The sequence below is a fragment of the Lichenostomus cassidix genome, chromosome 1, assembly GCF_008360975.1.
Source record: "Lichenostomus cassidix isolate B80296 chromosome 1, HeHo_3.0, whole genome shotgun sequence".
Lineage (NCBI taxonomy): Eukaryota > Metazoa > Chordata > Aves > Passeriformes > Meliphagidae > Lichenostomus > Lichenostomus cassidix.
In genome coordinates this window covers 14,662,017-14,674,202 of record NC_139479.1, presented here as the reverse complement: position 1 = coordinate 14,674,202, position 12,186 = coordinate 14,662,017, and the positions used below count along the sequence as shown (strand labels likewise).

Genomic DNA, 12,186 nt, shown 5'->3' with positions numbered 1-12,186 from the left:
TGAGGAAGCCTTTTTTTTTTTTAAATAAGTCACTCACATAAAATAGTTTTCATTTGAAATAGGAAGGATTGCATAATGACAACAACACTGTGAATTCTATTTCAATGCAATGACTCTTTACGCAGCATTACCTAAAAGCAGAAGAGTAAATAATTAAATCAGCACATTCGTTGGTGCACTTTTCTGTATCAAATAAAGTTCCTGTTTCAAAAGAAATATTCTGCTCTATTTTTTCGAGGAATTAACACTATTATGATAAGAGCAGAAGAGGAAGTTACAAAAAGTACACAACATCAACTGCTTGATATCAACCACAATGGAAAATAAAGGTCTCACAACAAAATTTCCTGGGGTGCTGAGATTTTTTTTTTAAATTCCTATTTTCCACATTCCACCAGCTAATCTAGTTTCAGGCAAAAGAGGAATCCAAGTGGGTTTCAAAAAATGGGCCCTTAACTGTAAGCACACACATGCAAGTACATGGAAAGTTCCACTTTTATAGTTCTACATTTTTCAATTTTAATGTAAACATTTTCAGTCTCTTTTGGATATAAATAAATCAAGTATGTATAATTAAGTTTTTCAAATTTAAGAAAAGACAAGGGATACATTTCATAAAAGAAGCCTAGTGTCTCATCTAAATTATTTAATCATATAATTCATTCAGTAGATTTAATTTGTTGGCTGGATACTAGGAAAGGGTTTTATTCCATCAACTTACCCTTGAAAGACACAGTCTTAAAACTTTTAAGTAATATTTGTGTGGTCATGTGAGGTCAAACATACTTCAAACTCGTCAATGAAAATAGTTCCTGTGATGCCATGAAACTCATTATAATATGGAGTTTACAATATATTCAAAATATGCTCTTATAACCTTGAATTCCCCCGTTACAAAACTGCTCACAGACAGAATAAGGTTAGTTAAGTGACACATCATGTCTGATTCCAGGGGAAGAATGATGTGCAGAGCTGGTGTGCACAGCTAGGTTAGAGCAAAACCAGTGATCACTAAGCTTCTTACATTCAGATATGAGAATTTAATACCTTATAAGAAAATGCTAGATGCCATGTAGATTACAGTAGAATTTACATTCTTTTCGAACTGATTGCTTAAGCGACAGATGAAGGAAAAGGTAAATTAACTATATGCCCTTAACAAGAAAATAGATGTTGAATTACTAACTGTTGAATTATAGCAGAGAAAAAAATCCTACAAATAAATGATACAAACTGCAACACACATTATATTGGCTGCCTGAGCAGACTAAGGTCTTCTTTTGAAAGATAAATAAATAAGAATAAATTAGTTCAAATGCATTCTTACTTAAAGGATGCATGTTATCATTTTGACTCTGCTCCTTGTGAAATTAAGCTCAAGAAGATATTTCTAATGCAACACTGAAGGTATTAGGAGAAAACACCATTCCTTGATATTGCAGCCAGAGTCACCCATGCAAAGAAAATTTCTGTCTCTCTGTCCAAGCTTTCATAATTTGTTTCCAGTTCATGTAATTCATTTTCCACATCCAGTTCTAACCAAAATAAGTGCATCTTGACTCTCTAAATATTTTGTTGGGCTTTTTTGTCTGGTTTTGACTGATTAGACTAAAATGAAATTCTTAAAATTTGCTGGCAAAGGTGAACTCCAGTGGAGATTCAAGTAAATTTCTTAAATGTATGTCACTTCGCAAAGGTAATTTTTCTCTGTGGCTGGCTGACTAAAACTGAGAAAAGTTTCTTCTGCTATAATCTTTGGTTCTTCAGAGATATAAACTCAAGAGCCCTGTAGCACAAACTTAGAGCTCTTTCCCTGAACAGAACTCTGAAGTACCAACTGATATAAAACCAGCAGAAATGCTACAGGTAAAAAAAGTCACAAAATCTGTAAGAAAAAAACAACATCCCCTCATCCCCAACAGTAACCCAAACAAGACAGGTCAGTACAGCAGAGAAGAAAAATGTCTGGTTTAATTTATATACTGAGCAGCTTAACATGCACAAGATATGTCAGAAATGCATGTATGTATATTCAGTTAAAGATGTGCTCACCTCTCCCACAACTTCAATGATGTCGCCAACTTTTAATTCCAATTCATCTTCATTTTGAGGCATATAACTGAAAGCCACCTGACATCTCCTTCTTCTGTTTCTCTCTCCTGATGGAAATGAAGCAAATAGGGAAATTGTAAAATGAAAATAAAGTTCCATGCCAAACAAAAGACAGTGGAAATTATTAAAAATGAAATATTATTCTTGAGTATTGTTATCAGAATCTGAATGTTTGCAATACTTAGTCTATCTGGCTAGAGATGACTTTAAAAATGAGCCAAATTTAACTAATTTGGCTTCTTAGTGACAGGATGGGAAAATTTTACCCAAAGGATCTTTCCAGGTGTATTTGCTACAATTTCTTGTCTAGGCTAATGCTCTATACACATGAAGTAGGCAAATCCAGAAACTGGAGGGGTGGGGCAGGGATCCAAAGCTTTGTGGCTTTTGCTTATAAGGAAATAAGCTCTCAGTTGTAGCTTAATGTCCACAATTCTTTCACAGGTGTACAAATAACTCATTAACAATTTTTAATTTTTTTTTCACAGAATCATACAATTGCTTAGGTTGGAAAAGGCCTTTAAGACTGTTTAGTTCAACTGGTAATGCAGCACTGCCAAGCCCACCACTAAACCATATCCCTAAATTCCACATCTATACATCATTTAAATACCTCCAGGAATGGTGACTAAACCACTTCCCTGGGTAAACTGACAACTTTCTGTGAAGACATTTTTCCTAATATCCAATCTAAATGTCCCTTGGCACAACTTGAGGACATTTCCTCTCATCCTGTCACTTGTCCCCTGAGAGAAGAGACTAATCCCCACCTCACCACAAACACCTTTCAGGTGACTGTAGAGAGTGTTAAAGTCCCCCCTCAGACTCCTTTTCTCCTAGTCAATGCCAGCTCCCTCAGCCACTCCTCATCAGACTTGTGCTCCAGACCCTTCCCCAGCTCTGTTGCCCTTCTCTGGACTTGCTGCAGCACCTCAGTGTCTTATAGGGAGGGGCTCAGAGCCAGGTATTGATCTGCTGGCTCATGTATCTTCTTTCATTCTCATTCCCTGTGACTGGAAGGACAGAGCAGAATGCTGCTTGCACTCCTGATCCCTTAAGAAGTTGTCCCAAGGACCTGAAGAATCAATCTCCTGATTGGCCTCAGACTTCTAGGTGCAATTTTATTGCTGCCTACCTGAGAAATCAATAATGCACAATAATCTGAGGGCTGCACCAGAGTAGAAACCTTTCCTTACACAGCTTCACCCCCAGCCCCAGGGAGACTGCAGCCTTCCCAAAGAAGTGGGTCCTGTTGGCATACTGGGCCTTCTGGTCCCTTCAGAAGACAGCCTCCCATGACAGTGACCTGCTTGTTCTCCTGTTTTCTGTCTTTTATGGAAGCAGTTTGGACACAGGACATAGGCTGACATCACCTTGGTGACATTTCCATGTCAGATGAACCATCATCCCATTGCTCAGTTCCACCTGCAGAGCCTCACACCCGTTGTGCCAAGGCACCAGGGAGCTGGGGCAATCACAGAGATGCTCCTGCTGCACCAGGCAGGAACTGGCATTTATATACACATGCAGATATATGTGTGTGTTTGTATATATATATGTGTGTGTGTACACATATGGATTTGTAAGGTGCATATTTATGCACTAATATTAGCTTAAAGAACATGGAAGGAAAACATTACCATTGGGTTAGTGAGGTTAAGACAGGTTAATTTTGATAATCAACCAGACACTGGAAATGATGTTAACAGCAATCTTTCTCTTCTAGCTTGTGAATCCACAGCCTTGAGTTAGACCCCTTACTTGACACTTCTGCCATCAGAGTTTTAAGACAGATAAGTGAAAATACTCTGTTCCAGAGGTTCATTTACCAGATCTGCTGGCTTATGTGTAATAACAATCATATGAGATGAGAGAAGTTCCCTGAATTAAGTTTCTAAGATGGCTGCTTAGCCTCTGTTAGCTGAAGTACAACTTGTTGATATGAATCATGACTGTGTTGTAAAATGTACTTTCTCTTAACTGTTAAACACACTCCACACACACCAAAATCAAAACTGTCAACAATTTCCAAACATGGCCTTAATCTTAAATTAAATTACAGAAACAGATTTTATGGTGAGTCTATTTTTTGTTCTGCAACATTTCTTAATAATCCTTCTCTACGGTGAATAATGATTTAAAGGGTTACAGATTTTTTTCCCTAATCTATTAATTGAAACTAAAGAGAGAAGGTAGAAAGGAATGCACTGTTTTTAGCTTTCTGACAATATTTTTCACAGCCACTGCAATCCTGCATGAATGGCAGCTTTTTGAATGTTAAAATTAATACTTTAATGCAGTGTAACCAAACTCACTCAAATTGGCTCTTTTTTCCACCTACAGATGCCTGCTCATTCTTCACCATCTACACTACAATGGTCCTAAACTGACAACTTTACACAGCTGCATTCCAAATAACTTAAATAAAACAAATACCTTCTATACTGAGTGATTCTTTCATTGTGCAAGAGAGGCTGGCTATTTTCCCTAAAAATAGCATTCCCACTATGATTTCTAACATGATGTGACAGATGGCAATTGTCATACTATTTAATAATACATATCCTGTGACTCTTTGGAGAATATATTTGAGAGTAAGAAATAAACACAATTCTGGATGTTAATATTACAACTCTATGAATCCTTCCTCCTCCCAATCCATAAAGTTATTTTATTACTGTATAGCAAATATAGTGGAAGTCTGCATTTATCTCCATTAGTCTCATGGTTGTCTCACTGCTCTCCCTCACCTTCCAAATCTTTCTCTAAAGAAATAACTAAGTAAGGGGTAGCAAGCCAGCAAGGAATGCAGATTCTTTGTACCAATTAGTTGTTCTCTCTGATCTAATGCAAGACTACAGGTCCAGCAGTGAATACCTTTGGTTTTAAGGACAAGGTGCTGATGGCCCCCGTGTGCAAGTTGATGCTTGGTGCACTTGAGAAGAACATGAGTTGTGTGAAGAACTCTACAGCCCTTTTTTTACTGGTGTGGCTAGAACAGACTTTAACTTTAAAAGACCCAAAGTTAGGTCAAATGGAAAAAGTAATTAATTTGTATTTAGAAGTTTGAAACAAATAAGCAAACAAACAAACAAATCCTTGAGGAAACAAAACTAATTTATTTCAAAGTGGCGTTCAAACAGATCCTTTAAAATGGTGCAGTTGCCTCTGACAGCAGGAGACCATAAAGGGGTTTCCTCCAGCTGTAAACATTCAAGAGAGAGCATAATTTCCATACATTTAAATGCTCCTTTGGCCTTAGCAACGAAGACAAAAAAAGAAGCAATGACAATACATTGGCATTCAATGCTTGCCTTTGTAAGGGGCATCAAAAGCTGAGGAAATGCTACACAAGAAATCACACTGGCACTTACATACTGCTGTCAGACCCAGGAAAGGTCACAAACTGACAGCTCATGATTAGATGAAAAGAACAGCAGCAGCAGCAAAATAGATAGGAAGTAAACTACTTCAAAGTTAACTGGAATTTTCAAATCCAAACTACCTTTTTTTTGTTAAACTTAAAACCTCTGTCATGAAACAGATGTTTATATAAATGTGGGCATGTGTGAGCGGGTTATATGGTGGTTTCTGTAGAGCCTACTTTTCACTGATGCAAATGTCTTTGTAGCCTGTCCTGTCAGTCTATTAGGAGGAAAATGACAAGTTAAAGAAATTTCCTGTCTTCTATTTCAGATTTTCCTGCACGTGGCATCATCTGCCCATTAGTCTCAGTCTGATTTCCGATTCTCCCAGCTTTCAAAGCTGCATCTGTAACTGGGGGGAACTGGTTCAGTGCAGTGTCTCCTGGCTAGACAAGCTGGGCTGTGATATGATTCAGCTAGAAACCAGTTCTAAATTTAATGAGGAAAAAGACAAAAGGCAAGTATTGCATAACTAAAAGATTACTTACACACATTTAGGATGCATATTAGTAATTTTAATGGCACAGCTGTTTTGGACAGCCAGCCTAAATGGTTATTGTATCACCTTTTGGTTTTCAGTAAATCACTGAATTTTGTCTTAGTTTAAGACAATTTAAAGGGGAACAGTTCTCCCCCTTTGTTTTAACCAATTCCTTTACAACAATATGGAGAAATGAAATATTAGTCATCCATGACAATTGCGTCTATCAAAATGCACATGTAAGAAAAAAGGTAGAACTGCAAACTACCTCCTGAGAAAAATTGTTAAAACCACTACCCTCAGTAGATGCTTTTGAGAAAGCTACCTAATTAAACACAACTAGCATTAAAAATGTTAACTTTTTTAATTGCTCTAAGTCTATTGAAGATAGTGTTACAAGACTTCAGAAAAAGTCTTAGTCATACTCAATTCTAATGTGGATTCTGTCACTATCTTCCACAACACAAGGACTCCATCCTCTTATACCCACCCACTAGAAAAAATAAAGTTCTGATTTTAAAAGGAACCAGAACTGTCAAGTTTCAATTTCCTTCTTTTCCTGGAGGACTTAGGCAGTGTAATTCTGACCTGGGATTTGACATGTCAATTCCAACTCTCTCATTACCCACATGCTGTTAAAAGGTAAATGGTTTTGGATAGATGACAAGAAAAACCTGCTGAGGCCTCTTCCCCATCTAGCAGAAAACAGAAGTAAGCTGGGTGGGAATATTGGGTGGGGAAATATATATAGGGGGTGAGTGTTTGTGGGAGGGGGGCTGTTTAGTTTGGGTTTTTTGGTCAGGTTTGAATTTGTGACACTAATACACCAGAGAAGAGAAACATAAGCTGAAGGAGGTGAGGGGAGATGGAATATCTGAGGTGCTTCCAGTACTCTCTCAAATGGGTTATGTAAAGCTGCTGTTTTTCTACAGGCAGATGAACTGGGAATTGCCCTGCTTTGACATGTGCAGCTAAATCACAGAGACTGCAGGACTCCATTAAGCACAATTATGCCACAATGCAGTATGGCATCACTGCTACTAATGTATTACTCCGAGTGTGTTAATGTTCTGCTGTTACCCAGGAGTGTTTTCTCTTGCTAGACTCCACAGCAACACTTCCAAGTTTCAGCCATCTGGCTGCTGCTCTGAATTTCATGGCCAAGATTTGTCTGTGAGCAACCTGAAAGCCTGGAAGACACCTTCTTTTTAACACCATCTCATTTTAACACACATGCACTGTCAGAACAACAGCAAGCCTCATTGTTCAATTAATTTATTCTTTTGTTAAAAACATGTGGCAGTAGTCAGGCCTTTTATTGAGTATAAGTCTTTTGCATAACAGCAGTAATTAACTGAAGCAACTTACAGCAGTAACGTAGTACCAGTGGTCAAAAGCTCTTAGGAGAAAATCATAAATTAACTAAGAAGTTAATTCCATATGCCACAGCTGGAGCCAGGCTTGTGCGTGTGACAGAGCTGCAATACTAGTGAGGCTGAGATCATCACTTAAGCCTAACCCAAAGCAGAAGGAAACATTGGATAAATAACTGTAAATAAACTCAAAAGACAATTCCACAGTTTAACCATACAATGCCAAAATTTTTCTGTTTCTTAATCTGAAAGTTTTAAAATGCACATAAACGGAGTAGAAACTTCATCAAGAGTGCAGTTAAATCATCACGAGCAAATTAGGCAAAGCAGCTCCAAATTCTAGCAGGAACCCTAGGACTTGGCATATGGGCTACATACTTTGTAATCTATCTTTTAGAAAGAAAGTGTAAAATACAGTATTAAACTACATATTAAACTCAACCACATGCAGAACTGAAAATGTGTATGTTCATCAAATCTACTAGTTCTAGTACCTGTATCTCTTAAACTTCATCACATAAATTATTATTTTGGATTAGCATTATTGTGAAACACTTCATCACAAGATCAAAATTGGAAATTGGTGACAGGGTTTCAAACAGGCTTTTTAAACTGTACTTTAAGAGCAGTTACACAGTCCTGGTAAATACTGGACAAGCACACTCAGCTTCCCACCTGTTTCCAGAGATGCAAAAATATTTCTCAGCAGCAAGGGGTGCTTTTACAGCAGCCAACAGCTTTTCCCAAATTACAGAGTCTCTTGCCCATTCTCAACAATAACAATTTGTTGTTCTCATCTACTGCCTTTCACAACCAGCACATTCCAAGGAGCAGCAAATGCTTCTGTGCTCATTGTATTGCTGGGCAAGCCAAGGCATATTTCAACACGGTGGCTTGCCCTGGTCACCTGTAACTTTGGGACTTTGTTTACTGCCACATGCTCCAGGTCCCACTGCATGGCACTGGTGTTCCCCACTGCCCCTTAGGTAATTAGCACCTGTGGACATGAGGGGACCTATTATCCAACACAATGTCTGGCACTTGTCTCTGCATTCGGTTTCTTATATTCAGCAGAAGACTTGCAAGGATACATTACAGAAAAGGTTTGTTACACTGGTTAGTGTAAAGCTCGTATGAAATGATTGTATAAGGAGCTTTAAGAAATACTGCAGGCAATAGATATCTGTAGCAAAAAATTAGCTTTTGAAAGAACAAGGAGGAATATACAAACTTGAAATGCTCTTTCCTGAATGACAGATCGAGTTTAAAAACTCAAGAACAGAAACACAAGATTTGAACATGCCCCTAACAGGCCTTTTCTCTTTCCATTCTCATTGCATACATCTCATTATTATATTATTATAGGATAATGCCAAAAATATTATCCCCTTAGCTAAGTTTTGAGACAGCAGCCAACTACTTGGGTCTTTTCTGGTTTTTTGTATTGATCTCTAGAGAAAACATTTGAATAAACCAAAACCAAACATGAGTTACTGTTGCATCTTTTCCACTTATGTCCCATCACGTAATTCACAGAGCTTAAACTGCCTATGCACAGCAGCACTTCAAACACACAGTAAATGAAAGCAAATAGCTCTAAATTGAAAAACCACCGTGCATATTTGGTTTGTGTTATGTTCTCCTCACTATAAATAAAGGCACTTAGATTAAACCACATGGATTCCTACACAGCGATCTCCAAAAGTATTAACTTTATACTACCATCTTACTGTCTTGAAGTTGACTTCTGGCAAAATGATCTAAACAACAAAATTGACAAGCAGCTTTAAAAAAGTAACTTTTCCTTAAAGACTGCTAACAACTGTGTTACTTAATTTTTAGATACCAGGAGTATCCATGCTTTTCGACATGTTTTCAGTCTCTGTAACAACATCACATTGCAGGTCTTACTCTGTCTTCTGGTAGATCAATTTCAAAAAAGCCTCTCTTAGTGGGGGAAAAACCCCACAATTGTCAACATTTTATTTTCACTCCAACAGGTGACAACATACATTAAACAAATGCCTCAAGAAATGCTGAAAAGATGCAAAAAATACTGCAGCCAGTTTTCTGCTTGCTGCGCTCATGAGAGCTATTACACAATGAACACATGCAATAAATCAACAACACCCAACAAAAACCAAAACTCATTTTCATACTTGGCACTTAGGACATCAGTCAAATTTTTAATCTAGAATCTTGTTTTCCTCCAGAATATCTGTACAATCTGTTCATTTTGCCATTAAAGACAACGAAACTAAACAAAAATTATTAACACATCCACAAACAGCAGACACTTCACTTTCCAGTTCAGCAATGCTCCTGAAGCCTAGGAAACTACATCAAATTTGCCTTGAAACACAAGCCCAGACAAATCCTGAATTCTAGAAAGCTAGCACTAGGAAGCCAGGAGATGCCCTGGTAAACTGGGAAATGACTCACCCAGGCTGGTGCTGAGGGTCTCATTCTGCGGCACACACACTGAGCTGAGGAGTCACTCGGGCAGAAGCACTCGGGCATGTGTCTCCCATGGCAATTAAGCCATGACATTTCAAAACCTTGTGGAGAACAGAGCTTTGGCAGGACTCCTCACTGGGCTGTTGACACGCTCCAGCTCAGCATGAGGGGTTATACAACTACCTGTCCTTTGGCTCGGCTAGGAGGGAAAAAGCCCCAGGAGGAGCCCTCGATTGCACTCCTCGTGTTAGGATTTGTTATTATTTCTCAGCTACCATCATGAAAATGCTATAATCCAAAATAGCCTGCCGTCTTAAAGGGCATGTTATGCTATACTTTGGTATTTGAGGGCTGCACAAGAGCACAGAAATACGTGTTCAGAACAGCCATAAATAAATACACATGATAAACTGAAATAAATCAATTATCCTTGCCGCTGCTGGCCCTCTATCACCCCAGGCACCATTAGCTCTAGGATGGCTGAGCTGAAGGTAGGTTTCCTGAAAGGTATCTCAGTACTGGAAGTGAAAATCAACATTCTTTGTCCCACAGCTTCAAAAATAACATTAGCACAGTATTCACACAAGATAGCTCCCTCCACAAGTGGAGGACAAATATTTCTGTATTAGGTAGATCAGACATGTATCATTATCATCTAAAACTGAGCAAAAAATGGGAGAAAAGAAACAAACTAAAAGGCTGTTTTGGCAAGTCACCAGCCTGCACACACAATGCAGGGGGACAAAAAGTCACCTCAGGCAAGGTTGGAGAAAAAGGGTAGGAAGCATTCTGCAATACCTGTATCTAGCCAGATCTGCAGCATCTTTAGGTTTTTGGTCATGAGAAACTCTGTATGCCACAGAAATTTTCCCATCTATTTTTAGTTGTTCTCATCAGTTAGACAAGTCTCAGTGGCATTTATAAGCATTCACTTTTACTAAACTAATGAAATATTAAGAGTGATGGCTCGTGGTAAAAAGGCTGGCAGCCAATTTAGTTTTTTAATATAGTGTCATTTTCAAAAGATGCCACACACACAAATCATGTTCTTTTGGTCTTCTTCCTTTTACTTTTTTCAACAGATTTTAACACATTCAAAAAGCTGTAATTTACCAAGAGGGTGTTTATCAAAAATGCCAGAAGTTATAGCATTCAATTCCATCATTACTGCCTTGTAGCTTTAGTTCTCATGGAAAGCAGACTTTATACCTCAAAATCCTCTGCTACTAAGCACATTCAGAGGTTTATAGCCCTGAGTGTAAGGGATTTGCTTGACTGCAATCATTAATGCTAAACCAACAACATGTATGCAGCATAAATGCAAAACCAAAACCGTGGAGCATCTTAGAACCTCAAGAAAAGATATTGGTCCAAAGTGGCCCAATAATGGGCCCAATGCGCTCCATCCAAACACTTTTTCACAAATATACAACACCCTGTTCTTTTGCCCAGTTCATTTCTCATAGTTTCCTTAACTACTCTGTTTCCCTGCCTGACCAAAAAAGCCCCTTAAATCCTGCAGGGATGCGTTTTTGTCTTTACAATAATGAAACAAAGCAATTTAGAACAACAAGAACACTTGGATGTGTTTTGCAGATACACTCTGTTTATGAGGGCAGAAAATTATGGCAGTGAGTTGGAGTGATACATGTATCAATCACACTGCTTAAAAGTGTCAGTACAAGAAAAAATTCTCCTGTAACTTCTTCATAATTAAAAGCAACCACTATTAAAATATGAAAAAATAAATGCACGCAATTTTTGTTATATACTCCTGGTGCTTTGTTACCCACAAGATTTACAATTACTACATACTTTTCCAGTAACATATTTCCTGTTCTGTATTAATATTATTCAATATACAGATTAAGACAGTAGGATAACACAGTCATAGGTTTAACCTTATTTTCCAGCTGTGCATACGGTCACAGATATGCATGATCAGCCTACAATTCTACTCCATCCATTTGAAAGCACATACAGAAATGCTTTTCATTTAACCACTATGCACACATAAGCTTTTCTAAAATCCTTGCTGCCATCTCAGCCCACTGATCAGTCATGACTTTAAAGACTTTCATATTTATTGAACAAAATGCAATAGTCAAGCTTTGTAATTGCTCCACCAGCTACTGGAAGCACTGCTGTGTCTCCATATGGTGTTCACTCTTGTCTAGAGGCCCAAGGATGCACTCCAGTGTCACCACAACTCTCTTCAGATGTTGAAGCTACAACGCTAGAAACAGCCTCACTCAAGGGAGCTTCTTGACATAAAGGGAAACTGGAAAGCCCCTCAGCACAAAACCAATTGAGATATGAGATACTAACAGGCAGCAAT

At 38.2% G+C, this 12,186-nt stretch overlaps 1 protein-coding gene across 4 annotated transcripts in view; it reads right to left on the bottom strand.

Moving 5' to 3' along the window:
* The window catches only part of SH3KBP1 (SH3 domain containing kinase binding protein 1), a 213,010-nt gene that overhangs the window by 105,183 nt on the left and 95,641 nt on the right, over positions 1 to 12,186 (bottom strand). For all 4 annotated transcript variants that reach the window (XM_085050989.1, XM_085051006.1, XM_085050998.1 and 1 more), the window contains one exon: positions 2,053 to 2,159. In XM_085050989.1, the coding sequence (XP_084907115.1) occupies positions 2,053 to 2,159 (107 nt within the window). The remainder of the gene's footprint in view (positions 1 to 2,052; positions 2,160 to 12,186) is intronic.